Source organism: Mytilus edulis, chromosome 12 (genome assembly GCF_963676685.1).
Source record: "Mytilus edulis chromosome 12, xbMytEdul2.2, whole genome shotgun sequence".
In the NCBI taxonomy this organism is placed as follows: domain Eukaryota; kingdom Metazoa; phylum Mollusca; class Bivalvia; order Mytilida; family Mytilidae; genus Mytilus; species Mytilus edulis.
Genome location: NC_092355.1, coordinates 17,134,745 through 17,154,601, shown reverse-complemented (window position 1 = coordinate 17,154,601; position 19,857 = coordinate 17,134,745). Strand labels below are relative to the sequence as shown.

Here is a 19,857-nt window from a genome sequence, read left to right as displayed (position 1 = left end):
GTTTCAAATGCAAACAAATTATGCTTGTATAGAATTAGTTTTGAACAACTTTAATGATAAAACATTGCTTGATGTTTGAAGTCCTAAATTCACAATCTAAATGATTTTATTTATTTAAAATGTCATTGATCAAATAAAGTATGATATATAATTGTAGTCTTACTTATATTGTTAACGCTGTCAAATACTGGAGTACTGCTTTTGTCATCATGAAATTAAATGTATTTGAATTTTTGATCCTGCTGGTATTTATGATTAGCTTTTGTACAGGTTAGTCTTTTTTAATTCTTAGTTACACTTAATTTTAAATGTATGCCCTAATTTTATAGGCACTATGTTTTTCGATCTTTGCGTCTATTCGTCCTTCCGTCCGTTCGTCAACTCTATTATCCGTCTGTCCCGGTTCAGATTTAAGCTTTGATGTTTTCACAGTTTTTGGTAAAAGTTAGTTTTTGATGAAGTTGAAGTCTAAACCATTTGAAACTATGTGGTTAATGTATCTGATTGTTTGACATGTTTATTTATGATAGTGCTAATATTCATATTCCATATTCATATATGGATCATTATCCTATTGGACGAATTAACAAGTTCAGAATAACATGTACTATTGTATAATGCATTTTACAAATGTGTCTGAATAGCATTAATGCAGTAAAATAGACAAAAGACAATAACTAAATTAAAGTTCTGGTTGCTTGCTTGTTTATGAGATAGTTTTCAAGGAAAGCTAAGATTTTCTGAAAAAGTCATACGAAGAATAATCCCTGTTTCTACATGGAAAAGCCATGAACCAAAAGTGTCCACTAAAATGTATTGACATACAATGACTTTTTTTAATATTTTATTGAAACATGCAGTATGTTAATATGGTGAAAATCAATTTCATAAGACTCATCATTGATACTGGATCCAAAACAATTAGAAAAACAAAATTGTAAACATGTTTAAATAATTACGTAGGAGTACTAAAAGTGCTAAATATTTGTTATGCCCCACTTTCGATAGTAGAGGGGCATTATGTTTTCTGGTCTGTGCCTCCGTTCGTTTGTCCGTCCGTTCGTCCCGCTTCAGGTTCAAATGTTTGGTCAAGGTAGTTTTTGATGAAGTTGAAGTCAAATCAACTTGAAACTTAGTACACATGTTCCCTATTATATGATCTTTCTAATTCTAATGTCAAATTAAAGTATTGACCCCAATTTTACGGTCCACTAAACAAAGAAAAAGATAGTCTGAAGCTCAGGTTAAAGTTTTTGGTCAAGGTAGTTTTTGATGAAGTTGAAGTCCAATCAACTTGAAACTTAGTACACATATTAACTGTGATATGATCTTTCTATTTTAATGCCAAATTAAAGTCTTGACCCCAATTTCACGGTCCACTGAACATGTAAAATGCAAGTGGGGCATCCGTGTACTATGGACACATTCTTGTTTTTATTAAATCAAACAATTTTCTAGTCATTCAATTGATTATTTTAAGTCTTATATGCAATTCCATTTACAATCATTAATGTTTGATATTTAGGATGTACAATGGAGTTACTCGGTGAAACCTTTCAAGTTGGAAACGTGTTTAATTCATTTTTTTAAATTAAATCTTACATTTTTTCTAGTCTTTCAATTGGTTATTTTAAGTCTTATATGCAATTCCACTTACAATCATTAATATTTGATATTTAGGATGTACAATGGAGTTAGTCGGTGAAACCTACCAAGTTAGAAACGGAGATGGAGTTGAAATAGTTGTATATAATGATGTTGACAAAGACACATGTCTCTACACCTGCTTGGTGAGATCAAAATGTTCCCACATTGAATACAAAACTGGAGGGAGGTGCAAGCTATTTGAAAGCGTTAGCAGCATGTATTCAGTACTAAACCCATATTATTCCGTATATATTAAGGATTGTTCAGGTATGAAAAGTTACAAAATATCCAGCGGGGATATAATAAATTGACCACAATATATCACACATTTTAATAAACGTGGTATACTAGGGTATAGGAATAAAGTTACCCAATTTTTCCCAATTTTACGTTAAAACCAAGTCTGAGCGTGTGTTTTAGCCAGAATGAGGGCGTTAAAGCCGAGCGCTTTTTTTTCAAAGCGACAACTTGACTGCTAATGAAAGATGTCTTGTTTAAAATCGTTGGTGTATCTTTATGCATTTTTTATATCTAGTAGCAGTCCAAATGATCTGCCCTTCAACCCGTTCAGCTCACAGTGTGAACCTACGTATTGCATTTATCAATAATTGGTTATGGCTCTAGATTTATATGAGTTATATTGCCACTGTTCATTAAAAAAGCCATGCAAAAATCAGTTGAATATGATATTTCAGTGCAAACTTATTTATAACAATACACAATTTAATAAGACATTTCAGACTTTCTTAACAACAGCCTAATTCAGGTAATATAAGTGAGCATCGAAACCAACAGTACATGAGTGTCAAAAGTTTAAATAGTCACAGACTAATTATGGAGATGCAATTAAAAATCTAGTCTAACAAGTGGTGAAAATTCATTCTTGAGGATGAAATAAAGAACTGATTTAATCTTATTATCCTTCAAAAGAAGATATCGAACTAAGGGCTCTATGTTTATAAATATATCTAACTTAAACAGACCACAGAAAATCAAAGACGAAGAACCTTGAGTAAAGCGCTCTTGCTTTTATATTGGTTGCAATTAGTACTTGATCGATTGTTTTTTAACAACTCAACCAAAGCCATTATTACCCGCTAATGATTCCGCATGGACAATTTTTAATTTAGTAATAAAAATATAAGAATTGACACGTCGGTTAAAGTGCTTTTATTGATATGTTTCAGAATGATGGTTTATATGCAGTTTTCTTTTTCTGTTTGTTTTGCTTGTCAACAAGTATTAAACTATACATTGGTATAATTATGTATTTTTAGATGGAAACAGCATGGGGACATTTGAGCTCATGTATTCTGGAACCTCGTTTTCAGAAATGAATATTGTTGTTCCAGTGCCGACACGTGTTAGTTGTGCTTTTTATTGCCACATTGATACAGAATGCTCGGCCTTTATTTACGATGTTTCTCTATTGAGCTGCACACTCCTGAGCGAAAATGCAGTGTCTGGTGGATCCTATTGTAGTGCAACTCTTCAGTGCTTTTTAAAGCTATGAAATTACACATGTTATCTAAAATGCTACAGTAGAAACAATATTGCAAAAGGAAATAACTTGCAATATTTTTTAGATGTTTTACGTTATAAGGATACTGCATAGACTAAATATTTCAAAATCTATAAACATTTGAACGCTAAGTTTGCCCTCATGCTCTCATATTGGGTTCAAAAAATAGAACAGTATAACACTAATGAAGATAAACTAGTCAAAGATACCAGGATTACATTTTGTAGTTAAGCCAGACGCGCATTTCATCTACAAAAGACTCATTAGTGACGCTAGAATCCAAAAATGTTAAATAAAGCCAAATAAAGTACGAAGTCGGAGAGTATTGAGGATCAAAATTCAAAGTTTTTTACAGCTAAAGTTGTCTATCCCTGAGGTAGAAAAGCCTTAGTATTTCAAAAATTCAAAAGTTTTGTAAACAGTTAATTTATAAATATGACCATATCAATGATAATGCATGTCAGCACAGTGCTGATTACTTGGCTGGTGATACCCTCGGGGAATGAAAACTCCACCAGCAGTGACTGACTTAGATATTTACTTTTCAAAACAATAACTCTTGAGGAAATGAGTTATATGTGTGTGTATCACTATGCAAACAATTACATTGTTGTATAGATATATAGTATAATGGATTTGGTTCTATATTATAAAAAAGTTGTTTGTTGCTCATACTTTTTTTTGTTTATGTCTTTCATGTTTGTTGATGTGCATTGCCAATATGTCATTTTTCTTTCTTTACATATTTTTTATACCCCGGCTTTAAAAACAGTTGGGGGGGGACTGTTTTACCTCTGTCTGTCCATCCCTAAGTGCATTCGTCCGTCATTCCGGCCGTCCCCTGAATATTTTCGTCGAATATTTTACAGGAACTACTCGACAAGGATTTCTGAAATTTAGGTTCAGGGTTTATATTAGTCAGCTATACTGTGTGATGCGTTTTCTGATTCATCACTAAACAACTTCCTGTTTACCGAACACTTGTATCATTTTACACCTGATTGCAAAGTTGAAAACTTTCGTCACATTTTTCTCAGAAACTACAATACAAAGATTTCTGTTTGGTTTCAGGGTTTATATAAGTCCGCTATACCGTGTGATTGGTTTTCAGATTGATCACTCAATAACTTCCTGTTTACCGAAATATTTCGACAAGGGTATCATCATTGAACAGTTCCCACAGTTTTACTTGTTATTTTTATGGTATTAAAAGTTATAGCACGATGTTGATGGTTGTACTTTATTTGGCCTTTTTCATTTTTTTGTTATTAGAGCGTCATCGATGAGTTTTTTTGTAGACGAACTGCGAGTCTGGCGCAAATACAACATTTTAATCCTGGTACCTATGATGAGTTTTTTGAACATCCTTTTTGACATTTTTTACAATCAGATTAGTTTTGGTCGTTCGCACATCGTTGTCAATATAAAAACATTTTATGGGACTGTAATACAAGTGAGAGGGTATTCTAGTCTGTACCAAGTCAGGAATTTCACAGTTGTTTTCTATTCGTTTGTGTTTGGTTTTACCATATGATAAGGAACTTTTTGTTTTCATTTTTCCTTGGAGTTCGATATTTTTAGTATTTTACTTTTATCATACAATAATATTCTTTAAGAAATCATACAGTTCATCACAATATTTTATACATGTCTGGAAGCTATTGATATTCTGCTGATTACCATATTTGTTGGTATGAGTGCGAAAATAGTATGTTACAATTGCATGTTAATGAAATGTGTAAACATGAAACTTTAACATATTTTGTGATTTCATATTATATTTATCACTTGGTGCGAAGTCATCCTTGAAAATAAATGAATATCTGAATGGAGAAGTAAGAGTTTGAACTGCTACACTGAGACTATTTTGAAAAAAATATACAATTTTCCTTATAACTTTTCCCTTCACCCTAAAATACAAAAAAAAACATCATAATACGCATGTTTAGGTAGATCATAGAATTCAATTTGTAATACCATCGGATATGTAAAATCCATTTTGTATTTGTTTTCACCACGAAAACGACAAATATGACTGATTGGTATAAATTGGTTTTCTATCAATTACAAATAATTTTAAATTAAATCAAGCGAGTTTTGTTTGACCAAGTCAAATCTCATTATGATAACCCTTGCTTTATAATCTATTTGAATTTAATTTTTTAAGACTTCAAAGAACATGAAGAATAGTCGGGAAAATAAATGGGTCGTGAAAATAAATCGCGAAAATAAGTTTGTATACAGTATGTCTGTTATGTTTTGGATAACTAACTTCGTGAGAACAAATGTCTCATGTCATCTTTTTTCAATACCATTGATGAGCCTTGTGTCTTTCATAAACCATATACCGTATACACGATTCAAACAGAATGAGTTAACTTCCATTTTGTTCTGCAATCTTTTCAATTAACTTATATTCCAGGGAAACAGTCGATACTGTTTGGTTTAGAAATTTAATATTGATGATGTTATTGCTCAATTTATAAAGTTTACTCATCAATAACCGTCAACAATGCTCTTTCCCAACCATAATTATGTGTTGTATTACTTTAACACTGATTATGTATATGTGTCGTGTTTTCGTGAAATTAAGAGCTTTTCTCCTCAGGAATAAATTACTTTAGGTGTATTCGATTTTCAATCCTTTTCAACTTCGTTCTTTACTTGGACATTTTTTATTCGAGCGTCACTGAGTCTTTTGTAGACAAGAGGTGCGTCGGTGGTTAATCTTTGGTAGACAAAAACGCGTCTGGTGCAAATACACAATTAATTGTAAAATGTACAATGTATGTCTCCTATAATAAGTAAGAGTTGCTTTTCTTTCGTTGTGTGTTCTTATTGTCATTCACAAATACTGAAATTAGAGTGCATTTAATAAACGGTTGTAGGAATTGACACACTTTTGTAAAGTGTCTTTTCCTGTAGCTATACAACTATACACATGAATATAATTTATTAGTAAACATACATGTTATTACACATACTTGAATTAGGATTATAGTGATGAGCATATGATCATTTTGTCTGTGTGCCATACATTTAAATACACGCAGAGTATTCTATAATATTTGTTTAGGCATCATGGCGACTATTGATTGCATGTTCCTACACAGGAAAATAACTGACATATGTTGAAAGTGTCATCAAAACTACGGATAGTTAAACGCTACACTCTTCCATGGAGAGTGTCAATGAAAACCCCTCGCATAACCAATGCTCCAGTTCAACAACAATCAAAACCATAAGAGTTCCCGAAGTTGACCATGTTACAAAGAGTTGACGAAGGCATCATAGTTATTCAATATTGAAACATATAAATCCATCAAAGAAATTAAAGTGCATTAAAAAAGTAAGAAGATACAACAATTAAAACAAAAATGCGAATCCCTATTAGACCTACAACACAGAGGACTTGATCAACATACTATAAAACGAAAAAGTACAGAAACTCGAAGAATTCTCTTCACCTTCGTACTTTATTTGATCGTATATACTTCTGTCAATCGAGCGTCACTGATGCGTCTCTTTTTGGACGGAATGTGCGTCTGACGTTCTAATTTTAATCCTGAAAACACTGAGAATGTACCGGAAGCACTTTATACGCGTTATTGTCCTTGATATATGAAAAGAATGCGTGTTTTGTTTAACAAAAATAAAAAAAAGAGAACATGGCCGAATGCACTTTATACGCGTTACTGTCCTTGATATATGAAAAGAATGACTCGTTTTAATATCAAAATGTACGTTTCGATCAGCTAAATTATCTATAGTAAAGGATCCTACAAATGAATGTAAGATACAGTCACAGAAAATAATTATTTAAATATATATATATATAGCGGAAAATTAGGAGGGAAAGACATACAATTTTGAGTTAAAAAGACATTTTAACTTTTTATTAAAAGGGATAACAATTATTAGTCCAGAAAATGGTCCGTACCAGAACACAAACAATGTATGATTGGTCAATTCCCGTTGAATGTAAATAACTGGAATGGCTAGAATTACTAAACCCTTCCGAAAATAATTTTCTTAAAATATTTAAGTTTTATCTACAGTGAACGAATCACTAACTCTGTAAATTCTTTTTTTCTGTATTCCGAAATTACATGTTCTCTTATTCTTTTGCTTACCACAATTTCTGTTGCTATTTTAAAAACTCAGTATTCGCATTATTTTCCGAATGCTTTTTTTTTTGGTAGACAAAATCTGGACCTTTTTACATAATTTGCTTTTTTTGAAATGATTGTCCATCTCAATTTTTAAAACTTTTTTTAGATCCATTTCAGAAAAAATTACGATATCTTATCAATTTGTTGTACCTTTATACGTCCGTTATTCAAACATGTAATTCTAAGTTGTTTACAAAATCTTAATATAGACATATTTAGCTATGATTCATCAACTTTGTGGTGTTGATTTGGGAAATTAATGACTAATGAATTTCATAAAATTAACAATTGTATCATTACCAAGAATTATATCCGTATTGATAAAAAAAAGTTTTTGTCGTGTACGCAAACGAAGTGATTGTGTGGATTTAGCTTTTCGTAGAGTTTCAGCTGCTTAAGGTAATATATTTAGCACATATTTATTTACTGAAAACAAATTTCACGTTGAACAATTTACCATTGCAACAAATCTCGACTAAACTTGCATATTTGGTATATTTTGTATATTTTCGTTGATTTTCATCAAATTCTAAGTATATTTGAGATTGGAAAAGTATGTGCGTACCCAAGAAACAACTTTATATTTGCTGAGATTATGTCTATAGTTATAATAAAGCTTCAGTTAAATTATGTTATTGTTTCTTTGCTGCGCACGATGTTTCCACAATGGAATTAATGATAGAAAACTGCATAAATTCTGTGTTTTTCATCATTTTTGTTAAAACAGTACATACAAAGGCAGAATTTTGACCTCATCAGATAAAAATCTTTGTGTTTTTTATGTATATTTCTCGACCCTATGCATTCTAAACATTTTGTGACAATTTGAAATAGTTAGCAAACATTTTTTTCTTGGGCCAAAACAAGGCTTTAACGTTGACATTTCAGTCCTATAGTAAAGGTGTATTATTAGTTACATAGTGTGCTAGTGACCTAATACGGTATATATGGGGTCAATAAATTTCATATGGGGTAAGAGCGAAGCTCGAATCCCCATATGGAATTTACTGACCATATATATACCGTATTACGTCACTAGCACGCTATGTAACGAATTTATCTTACCGACTATCTTAACGTGTGAAATTAAGACTAGTAATTCTCAAAACGAGCAAGTCTTCAATACTGTTAGCACTAAGAAAATACTTCCATTGATCCTACAAAAACAGATGCCAACAATAATGACTTGTAAAGTTTAAATGTGTTTTATGAATTTGTTTCAATCTTAATCATCAATTTCTTCGTCTGTTGGAACTTTTAAGATTTTTTCTCAGTATCGTTTTGTTTTTTATAAAGGGACATAACACCATTACTAACCGTGTATGAAATAAGCCCCGCCCCCTTCTTACCTAATAAGGAATATAAAGGGACGTAACTCCACTACTAACCGTGTATGAGATAAGCCCCGCCTCCCTACTAACCTAATATCAAATATACACGGTTTGCACGCGGACGCTTTTAACCAATCATATTCCTGGAAATGTATAGGAGGTAAGATAATATTTTATACATGTTTGTATCTGCCTAATGTATACTACAAATGAAATCAGTATGGATCTGTGAAAAAGAAATACGCAAGACTGTCTGAAAGTGTTTATGTCAGCTTGTACTCTATGTTGAAATAATTTATATTAACCTTTTTTTAAATGCCGATATTATAATTAACAAACAATCTGCGGATTTATTTTTTTTATTCTTCTTAAGTAATTGACCAGTTTTAGATGATTTAGTGTTTTTAAAGACAACTTTTGACTAAGATATCAGAGATATTATAGATTCCAGATTATTCAACAAAAATGCAGTGCATGGTTTATGTGAACATTACATTAATAGCTTTAACATAATTATTATCATTCTTGGCCTATTACCAGTTTCCTGTTTTAGGATATACTAATATTTGTGCGGTTTCCTTTTCCACTTTTAAGTTTATAATATTTCAAATAAATTTATTTTTGTTTTCCTGAATAAAAAAAATCTTTGTTTTTGAAGTAAACTTTAAGATGCCAATTGCTCGTCAGATAACGGGTTTTCTATTCAATAATTATAAATTTCGCTTTATAAAAGACAATAAATTCTCCCTTTTTATAAATTCTTCTTATCAAAATTAAAAACAACAAAAATGTATACCCCAAGTCAATAGTAAACTCTAGGTATTCCAAAAGAGTAAAATTATAAACAAAAAATAAACTCCACGGAAAATTTAAAATGGACAGGCCCTAGACCATGTAGTCCTATAATAAATCAAAAGTGTAAATTCATCAAATAATGGATAACACCTGTCATATTCCTTACTTGGTACAGGCATTTACATATGCAGAAAACGATGGATTAAACCTGGTTTATAGCTAGATAAACCTCTAACGTGTGTGACAGTCGCATAACATGCCCTTATATTGATAACGATGTGTGAAATAAACCCAGACATTATGGGTAGGAATGTCAAGGGATATATCATTCAACATTGTGTGAACATTTTCATCACTACAAAAACAAACAAATATGATAGCAAAGATAAACAAAAAGACATATCGACAAAGCATGTTGGTAAAACTGAAAGACAATGAAGGAATTTTCTAGTACCGTGTTATGTCAAATGAATATTACCCAAAAATATTAAACAAGTAATAATTTAAAAAAGACAAATTAAAAAACACACTATAACACGTTTTTAAGATGATAAACAACGTCAGTATATATGATGCTTTTCTGGAAACACAAATACTGAAATTATTAAGTTGGTTATTTATTGTTAACACATGACAGAGGCAAAATCCCTTTGATCTTACTGTGGCATAATCTGGATAATGCACGGGTCAGGTGTGCATAATTAACTACTTCTTTCATTGCACAGGTCACGTGTACTTCACGTCCTTGACAGATGTTTATTATACAGTAATTTACGTTTGTTGATTCCATTGCTACTACAGATATTTGTTTTTCTCCATTTTGTAAGAAATATCAAGTGGATACATGTATATATACTCGGACATAAAAATCAGTCACTTGATAAAACATCAGAATAGAAAACATACAAGGCAAATGTTGTAGCATTACAATCAACAAAATAAAAATCTAAATTAGATAAAGAACACAGGTTGTTATAATACTCAAATTATTTTTCCATCAATATAAAATAATTGTCATGAAAAAAAAATGAAAATAAATAATCATCGACATCTTCTTATTATAGTCTTGATATGTAAGTCAAAAGTTATCAGTGTCACAACCTGCCACAGTGAAAAAAAAACCCGCCTTTTCATACATTTCTATGTATGGCTTTAAAACAACTTATAAAAACGATTCAGAGTTAACAATTGAAAAAAAAAATCTATGAGGTTCACATCTTCGTTACAAAATTAAACACGCAGTTTTGAAAAGAGCTGTTACTTGGTAGTCCCCGATATTTTCCTTCTGGTTTTGAAACATTAAATGCATTTTTCTGTATTTTCAATATTAACTTGTTCAGGTAGGATTGCACGAGTATCCGATTCGGTTAATGGTTTGTGATCCTCAAGTTTTATCTGCTTATTAGAAGGATTCAAAATGTTAGAGACATCTTTTAGCATAGAATCCGCAGGTCTTTTGTAGGTACGAACAGCCTTTTCACTCCTGTGACCTGTTCTATCCATTATCATCTGCTCACTGACTCTTGCTTGGTAGAATCTAGTTACAAGAGTTCTTTTTTCCGAGTGGTTACTAACATTCCCCTTTAGTTCTCCCTTTTGGCATATTGTCTTCATGAGTGACCCTAATCTATTAGCACCCAGTATGTGGTCAACCTTAACAGAACCATCTGATAAAACAGGTCTACGATAAAAAGGACTGCTAACAGATTTATCAATTTCATATATAGTATTCATATATATGCTTCCTATGCAACTGAAATCGGATCTGCTTGTTTAACATTTATACCATACCCATCTAATGTTATTTTTTTCATCTGTGCGTCAAGTATTTGTCTAAACCTCAGAAATCTGTCAACAGACTCGTTCAAAAAGTTAAGATTAGAAACACCTTGTGACTGCATTCCTCTTAGAAGTCCAGTTACAAGAAGATAAAGTGTTTTCGCTGGATATTTCTCTCTATTCTTTTTTCGAACTTCTACTTCAAACTTTCCTAAAATGCTGTTAATATCTTTAACAGACAAATCCTTCAGGTTTGGAACAATTAAACCAATACCAATTTTAGATTTCGTCCAGTCTTCATAGACATTAACTGCCCATTTTGTGGCTTTCCTTGTGTTTTTGTTCTCAGCATCTTCAATAAGTGCATCAATTTCATTGTCTGTCATTTCTGCAAACCTTGATTCGACTCCTTGTCCCTGTTCTTTAGGTTTTTCATCCTGAAATAAGATAATATCACATAATTTAACACATGGCAGAGGCAAAATCCGGCAGTGGCAAATATTTCATGAATATTCCGGATAAGAACAAATAAACGATAAATCTAGTCGGAAGTTTCCGCAAATGATTATATCAAGGGTTCAAGAAGGGGATCCAGAACTTTTTATTAAAGGGGGAGGGCTAACTGGCCTAAAAGGGGGACACTCGTCATGTTCCAGTGATTCAATTCCCTATATAATTAACCAAATTTTCCCACAAAAAAGGGACCCGGGACCCCATCCCTTGGGTCTGTCTATGGGTCCACATCTCAAATTATGCAATAATGGGTCTGCGCGTTGCAGATAATTCTAAAACAAAGACGTACCTTGACTTTTTTTTTATCTTTCCGTTTTCCGAAGGAACTTGCAACCATAGATCTAAGTCTAGTCCTAGGTCAAATGAAACAGCTGAGGTGTCGATTAAATCTCCAGATGCATTCTCATCCATCTCATTATTCGGAAACTTTCCAAAAAAGTCCTCTATATTTACATTTCTCAGTTCCATTTCATTCTCCAATGTTTCTAATACTTGTGATAAAATCATATCGTCCTCCGATAATTCATGATGAAATCCGTCCATTTCAGCTTCTTGTTGGGCGGATGTGATGTGATTTATGCGGGAAAACTGTTGACGTCATGTGTTAAAACAGTTATTAACCAATCAAATCGGTATATGTAATTTAATTTGCACAGCAGGAGATGACCAAATAACCCGAACTCCTTCGTAGTTCGGATTAAACAGGGTCACTCGAGCTGTGCAGATTAAATCCCATGTACCGACTTCCTTGTTCAATAACTATAATATGTTTTCAAAGCATGTTTGCATACATGGATATAAACGGTATTTCTTTTTTACTGAACTCAGCTTCTTTCTTACAGGTAACTGGTGCCATGAAAGATGATAAACGGCTTTAATATTGAATTATTTGGATAAAGGTTGTTACACAGAAACTCTTAGGCTGAAACATGTCTTCGATGTCACAACTAAAAGAAGAACAAAACTTTGTTAGATTTTTCTTCTTGAACTTAAAAGTATCACCCAAAATTACCAGACGATTCTTCGACGGAATTTTTCCGCCACCAAAATTAGCTCAAACTATCAACAGTAGTGTTCCTGCAATTATCAATTTATACCAGCGAAAAAGAATTAATGCAGTCCAATTAGAAATATTAAGGAGTGTCCCAGGAACAATATGGTCTCCATTTCATCCAAAGATTCCTCCGGGCACAAAAGGTAAACAGTTATAATGGAGATCACAATGTTTACTTTTGTTTTCAGGTAGGCGAATAAATTACCTGTCAGTGATAATTTGAGAAACAAATATAATTAAACCATGAATCAGTTTCGGTACTTGAATATGTCAACCTTTGACGTGACATTATTTACATAATGTTTACTATAAAAAAAATTATAAAAGTTATTTAATTAGGGCAGACGGAAACCAACTATAAACACTTTAGGTCATTGTATATTTTAAATGTGTAGTTATTGTAAGCTTCGACAGTCATTAATCATGTCAATAACATAAAATACATGTAAAATTGAGAATGAAAATTGAGAATGTGTCAAAGAGACAATAACCCGACCACAGAGCAGACAACATATTAAGCTTCGACAGGACAGTCATTAATCATGCAAACAACAAAAAAATAAATGAAATTGAATTAACAAGACAATAGTAACATTTGATAGTAAATTCCCCCATCCTCTATTCACACTACACTGTTTTGTTTTAGCTACATCTTCTATGGACTTTGATTTGACACTGATGATAAGTCTGCTTCGTAATATAGGAGGTTTAGTTAAACCCTTACAAGGATGGGATCAACTTCCTAATACGAGTGATACTTCACAGGCAGCGCACTTAGCTACACTGAAGTGGTACAGAAATCAGTTGGCCCATACAACAGTTTCTTCTATGGACAGCAATGAATTCACAGACAAATGGGCTTTTGTTGAAAAGGTTAGATTTGGTGATAAATGCACATTTCCTTTTTCGGTTTAGATATTTGACATTGTAAATTAGTAAAATCCGAAAAGAAAACCGCACTACCCAGATATTAATAGATTATTTAAGGAGATACAAATAATTTCCCTCTCATATCATTATCTTTCGTCATTTTAAATTGTACTAGAACACATACGCGAAATCGCGGGCATTTAGAGCGTGGTTTAAATTATGTAAACAGAAAAGGCATAAATAATTATTCTGTCCACAAGGACCCACAAAAAGTATGTGTAATTGAAAACAGTTCTAATTCAATTATTCCCGAGTTTGTCTGTATACTATGAACATATATTGTACATGTACTATAATATCTCAATAATATATGACCGGCGTTGATAATAAACTTGAAAAATTGAAAGTAAATAGCAAATACACTTTATGTATAGTGCTAGTATACATGTATATGTATGTTCATATAAAAAAGAAGATTTGGTATAATTGCCAATGGGACAACTCTCCACAAGAGACAAAATGACACATTAATCAATAACTATATATTGCCGCATGTCCTTCAACAATAAGCAACGCCCATACCACATAGTCAGCTATAACAGGCCTTAAAATTACAAATGTAAAACAATTCAAACGAGAAAACTAACGACCTAAGTTATGTACAATATATGATCAAATTCATAGTTTACAGAAAACATCTAATTGAACTGTCCCTAAGTACCTCAAAGGTGAGTAAAAGGTCCGCTGATGCAGGACCTCAGGTAAAAGGTACCCTCAGGTAACCGGGGGAATTTGTAATCAAATAATTCGCAAGAAAATATAGTTCAATATTTCGATCAATCTAAATATCAAATGTTAATGTGATTACATGTAATACCAACGATGTTAACCAAATTACCAAGTTCATGAAAAAACACTTGCGAGTGCATAAAAAGAAATTTATGAGATAGAATTTTGAAATAAATTGTGAGAAGATTGGTTTCATAGTTTGTTTTAAGAAAAGAAATAGAAAAAATGGTGTCACCGATCTTGTTTTCTTGCGACAAGTAAATATTCAAAATTCACCATGATCATTCCAGTATATGTTTGGGTATGGATGTTTTTTCTTTATTAAAAGAGCTTTCTCTCCATAAATAGCTTAAATTGAAATAACTCATTCTTAAAACAAAAGATTAGATATTTGTGTAATTATTTTGAATAATACAATAAACCATCAAGTTTTCTTTATATAAATAAATAGTCTAACTAAAAAGTTGCTAATCTGTCTCCAAATTTGCAGATGTGCATGGCAAATAACTAAACCGATTTTGTACTGCGATTTTACAATCCAAGTTTGCGGTATACCATGAATCTACCTATAGGGGTAAATTCAGTAAATAAATATACGTCATCAGGGACCGCCCATTTAAGGGAGAGCTTTCTGTATAACACTGAAGTCATATGCTCTTCTGATTGGTAGATAATGTTTGTAATAAATATTTTTTGGCAGATGGATCAAAACTAGAGTTGAAAAAAAATAAAAAATAAATGCTGAATGTACTAATTACAGGGTTGAAAAGTAATGGGGGTCAGTATAGGAATTCAGTGCGAATCTTCATTGTTTGTAAACAAGGCCATGTGAATGCCCAAAAATGCCGCATGACCCTATGTTTTTATTAGTGCAAAAGATAGGGCTACATTTGTACTTTCATGAATGTTATATGAAAGTTTCCAATTTCTAAAGGTAAATCAGGTATAAATTTAATTCCATACATAGATTAGCATTAAAGTCAATGGGAGATTTTTTACTCCTTAACATGTGTTTAATTCTATAATAAAACAAAGTGAGATATGTTTTCATTTCTCCACAAAGGAATTAGGAATCATTATGAATAATCAAAGTATGTAGTCAGAAAAATGATAACACTAATTTTGTTTCCAATTTGATATCAAATGAATTCCACCGCCAAAGGTAGGATCGTGCCAAAATAGTTTTTCCAACATGTCATAGATTATAAACATAAAAACAGAATCAAAATTGATATAAACGATTGAAGATTTTCATTACGATTTATCAACTGTTAATATACAATTGCTTATTAGTTTTCTCGTTTGAATTGTTTTACATTGTCATATTGGGGCCTTTTATAGCTGACTTTGCGGTATGGGCTTTGTCCATTGTTCAAGGCCGTACGGTGACCTATGATTGTTAATGTCTGTGTCATTTTGGTCTCTTGTAGACAGTTGTCTCATTGGCAATCATACCACATCTTCTTCTTTTTTTTTTATAAATTCAGTGTTAGAGTCAGTTAAAACGAATTACTTTTCTCAGAATATTGTTTAAAATGTTGAGGCATTTAAGATATATTTTTGATTTATTTTTATACTTTCTTTTAGGCTTTGACATCTTTAAATAAAGGTCAAAGACCATATGAGATCACTGAAATCTTAAATTACGATATTGATGGAGATCAAGCAAAATTACTAGCAAACGCTGAATTAAAGCAATTGAAAAAGGAATATATGGATTGTGAAAAGGAAAAAGAACAGATAGAAAGCTATTTATCCTACTACAGAGATGGAAATATTCCGACAAACATTGCAGGTTTGTTACAAATGCTATCAATAGAACCAGTTTGATCGGGCATTAGCTGTCAGAAAAAAATCCTGTTAACCGTTTTGACTTAAATTCTCATATTGATATATAACATATAAAAAGTACATCCAAATTATAAAAAAGTCTAAAATAAAAAATATGCGATGAATGGAGTGGATAATATGTATCACCATTTCTGTGTATTTGAGTATAGACGACTTTAATTGACCATCAAGGAGACTTCCGAGACTGCATTTCACTTCTATTTCTGTAATATTACGAACAGTATAAATACGTTTATTCTCATGTTCAGTTGCTTTGTAAACAAAATACTTTTGTAATTCTAAAATGCTGTTAGTTATTTCTATATACACCGGGCGATTTTTTCTAATTTATCATCTAGAAATTTGCTCTTTTATAAAGCCGAAAATAGCATTCACAAAACATTTTTGTAATTCTAAAATGTTGTAAGTTATTCCTTAACAATACACTGGACGGTTTATTTTTTCCATTTGTCATCCAAAAATGTGCCCTTCGGTGATGCCGAAAATAGCCTATATTTCACTATTTTTGATAGTTACTGCAGTATGATTCTAAATAAAAGAATTAGAAATTCTAACCTGGTCAGAACTATAAGAACAATTGAACATTTTGATTTACAGTTTGTTTATTTATTGTGTATTTTTTTATAACCTCAAGAATGTTAAACAATCTTTTCTGGTGATTAAGTTGTGTTACATGATATAAATGTGAATAAATTAATATTTTTTTTACAGAAGCGAATGCAACTATGGTTGATACATGGATAAAAGATGATGAAAGTTTTTACGAGACAAAGAGATCAAAGCTTGTTTATGAAAAAGTAAAGGCTTGTAGTTGTATTTTAGTAACATCAAAGTCTGGATCAGGAAAGACAGCAACTATTCGACATATTGCTATCAAATTACAACAAAAAGGATATGAAATTGTTCCCATTGAATCACCCCGGGATATAATAAAGTTCAACACAAATACACAGCAGGTGTTTCTCATTGATGATGTTCTGGGTAAATACGATTTAAGTCCGACCCTGTTAGAAAAATGGGAAAGATTGAACGAAAAGCTTATAACCTGTTTTGAAACAAAATTAGGTTCAAGCAAAATATTGTGTACACTACGATTACATATAGTATCACAAGAAAGATTTCAAAATGCATCCACAATTTTAAACAAAGTAGTCTTTAATTTAGAGCACGATTCCAATATTCTTTCAAAAGATGAAAAGCAGAAAATTCTTCTCAAGCACCTTAGCAGAAATAACCTAGAAAAAAAGGTTTCAGCAAATGAGGTTGAAATTATGTGTGAATCGAATTATGCATTCCCTCTTCTTTGTAAATTAGTTTCAAACGACGACGACAGATTTCAAAAACGAATTGCATTCTTTAAGCAACCTTTATCGTTGTTAAATGAGGAACTTACTAAAATGAGACTTGAAAATAAGAAGCTATATTGTATTTTGGTAGTTTGTATGCTGTTTAATGGTTCAATTAGTAGAAGTATCTTTGACATTGACTCAGACACATATGATGAGAAAGTATATAAGATAATGCACACTTGCGGACTCAATAGAAACATGTCGAAGAAAGAACTTGAAGATTCAGCTCTTTCTGCCATAGGATCATATTTCAGTAAGGACAGTAACAATATTTGGTTTATTCACGATGCCCTTGAAGAGACTATCGGCTGTCATTTCCAGACGTTTAATCCACGGATAATGTATTCAGAATGTGACATATTGTTTATTAGGGATCGAATCAGAGTTGTATCAAATAAACACACGGATGGCAGTATTGATGAACATATTGTTACATGTAACACTTCCTACCGCTTTAAAATACACATCAAAATACTTTGTTTTTGTTATTTACTATTATTGGTGGGGGAGGGTTGTCGGAGGGGACCTGATCCCATAATCCCAAGGTTAAAAACACGAAATCCTGAGGTCCCGAATTTTAAGAAATTAAATACACGACATCCCGTAATCCGAAAAAAATAATCCCGGATCCGGAAAGGACCAATCCCGAAATTCCGAGCTTAAAAACCACCAATCCTGACCAGTGGCTGATCCAGAACTTTTCCTAAGGGGGCCCGCTTACTGACATAAGGGGGGGAGGCGCTCCAGTCATGCTTCAATGATTCCCTATATAATCAACCAAATGTTTCCCACGAAAGGGGGGCCCGCCCCCCCCCCCCCCTCCCCCTGGATCCGCCTATGGGTATACGTATAGGGATCTCGAAAAGAAGTGTAGAAAATGCAAGAATTTGAAAATGAGCATCTCGTTTCAACCTCACAGCAGTAAAGAGAACTTACACCAACACACTTCATAATATAAAATAAGCGAGAACAAATTAAAATTGTATGCATGAAGGTAATAAAATCTAGAACATGCAGAATATTGAAATGAGGGCGAAAAACTCGAGGCTAGTGGAAAATATGGCATGCGTATGAATTCACTAATTAACGCTATCTTCTCTTTTTTAAAACATATACACAATTACAAATGTAAATATTCAGTTTAAATGTACAACCAACTGACCAATTATGACAGCCTCTCTTTCTTTACATTTCACATCTTTGTTTACAAGATAATTTTGCACTTACACAGGAAAAATTGATTGCTTTTAATACTTGTTCTGTTATGGGTTATATCATGTATATTGAAAACTCTAATCAGACTATATGTATGAGTGGCCGTTCTTGTCAAAATAATGATACTTCCATCATGATAGTTTTTCCATCGTGATGATTTTAATAAGTATCACGATGCTTTCGACAAGTATCATGATACTACTCAAAAGCATCGTGATACTTATCAAAAGTATCGTGATACTTATTAAAAGTATCATGATACTTGCCGAAAGCATCTCGATGCAACTGAATTGAGAAAAGCATCGCGATGGAAGTCAAAAGCATCACGATGCAAATTAAAAGCATCATGATGGAAGTCAAAAGCATCACGAAGGAAGTTAAAAGCATCGTGATGGAAGTTAAAAGCATCGTGATGGAAGTCAAACGCATCACGATGGAAATTAATCCATCATGATGGAACGGCATTACGAACCGTTGACCGACGATAACCAATCAAATAGATTGTCTTTTATTTCTTGGGAAGATCTATTAACTCAGAACAGATAAAACCAGGACAGTTATTTTCAATACGCTTTTATCTGTAACTTTTGTTTTACTCAACATATTGTTAAAAGATCAATTGTATTATAAAAAAACAGGGTATTTACTTAAAATACTGTAAAAAATATAAAAATAAATAATAAGTAAGTTAAAAAAAAATACAAAACAACTGTCTGGCAGAATATTTTTTTACGATTATAAAGTTTATGAAATGTTCATTCTAAAAATTTATAATTTAGTATTTTTTCTTCTTTTAAAGATAAAAAAAAATCTTACAGGACAGTAGCCTTTCACGTTGGAAATTTTGTTGAAAATATTTCAAAATCAAAATACAAAGTTAAATATCTTCTTCAAAATAAATGTCTGGTAAACAAATTTAGTTCACTGGAAAGTTTAGAATATAGCTTTATAAAAAAATAAAATTATATGA

General features: G+C 32.0%; 2 protein-coding genes across 2 annotated transcripts; one reads left to right on the top strand and one right to left on the bottom strand.

Annotated features, from left to right (window-relative positions):
* The first annotated feature begins 7,543 nt into the window (after nucleotides 1-7,543).
* Nucleotides 7,544-18,293, top strand: LOC139497461 (uncharacterized). The gene is made up of 5 exons (XM_071285687.1): nucleotides 7,544-7,740; nucleotides 12,602-12,956; nucleotides 13,460-13,686; nucleotides 16,060-16,267; nucleotides 17,035-18,293. The coding sequence occupies exons 2-5, from the start codon at nucleotides 12,689-12,691 to the stop codon at nucleotides 18,291-18,293; spliced, it is 1,962 nt and encodes a 653-aa protein (XP_071141788.1). The 5' UTR covers nucleotides 7,544-7,740; nucleotides 12,602-12,688.
* LOC139497462 (uncharacterized) lies at nucleotides 11,213-12,302 on the bottom strand. The gene is made up of 2 exons (XM_071285689.1): nucleotides 12,087-12,302; nucleotides 11,213-11,683 (listed from the first exon to the last, which is right to left on the bottom strand). The coding sequence occupies exons 1-2, from the start codon at nucleotides 12,300-12,302 to the stop codon at nucleotides 11,213-11,215; spliced, it is 687 nt and encodes a 228-aa protein (XP_071141790.1).
* Nucleotides 18,294-19,857: the final 1,564 nt, after the last annotated feature.

What these genes read in the sequence shown, in the direction of transcription:
- LOC139497462 (XM_071285689.1), bottom strand. Translation starts at nt 12,302, where the DNA reads ATGGACGGATTTCATCATGAATTATCGGAGGACGATATGATTTTATCA. An exon ending in ACTTAGATCTATGGTTGCAA is followed by an intron (nt 11,684 to 12,086) that starts GTTCCTTCGGAA and finishes ATCTTATTTCAG; the next exon opens with GATGAAAAACCTAAAGAACA.
- LOC139497461 (XM_071285687.1), top strand. Translation starts at nt 12,689, where the DNA reads ATGTCTTCGATGTCACAACTAAAAGAAGAACAAAACTTTGTTAGATTT. An exon ending in GATTCCTCCGGGCACAAAAG is followed by an intron (nt 12,957 to 13,459) that starts GTAAACAGTTAT and finishes GTTTTGTTTTAG; the next exon opens with CTACATCTTCTATGGACTTT. An exon ending in TATTCCGACAAACATTGCAG is followed by an intron (nt 16,268 to 17,034) that starts GTTTGTTACAAA and finishes TTTTTTTTACAG; the next exon opens with AAGCGAATGCAACTATGGTT.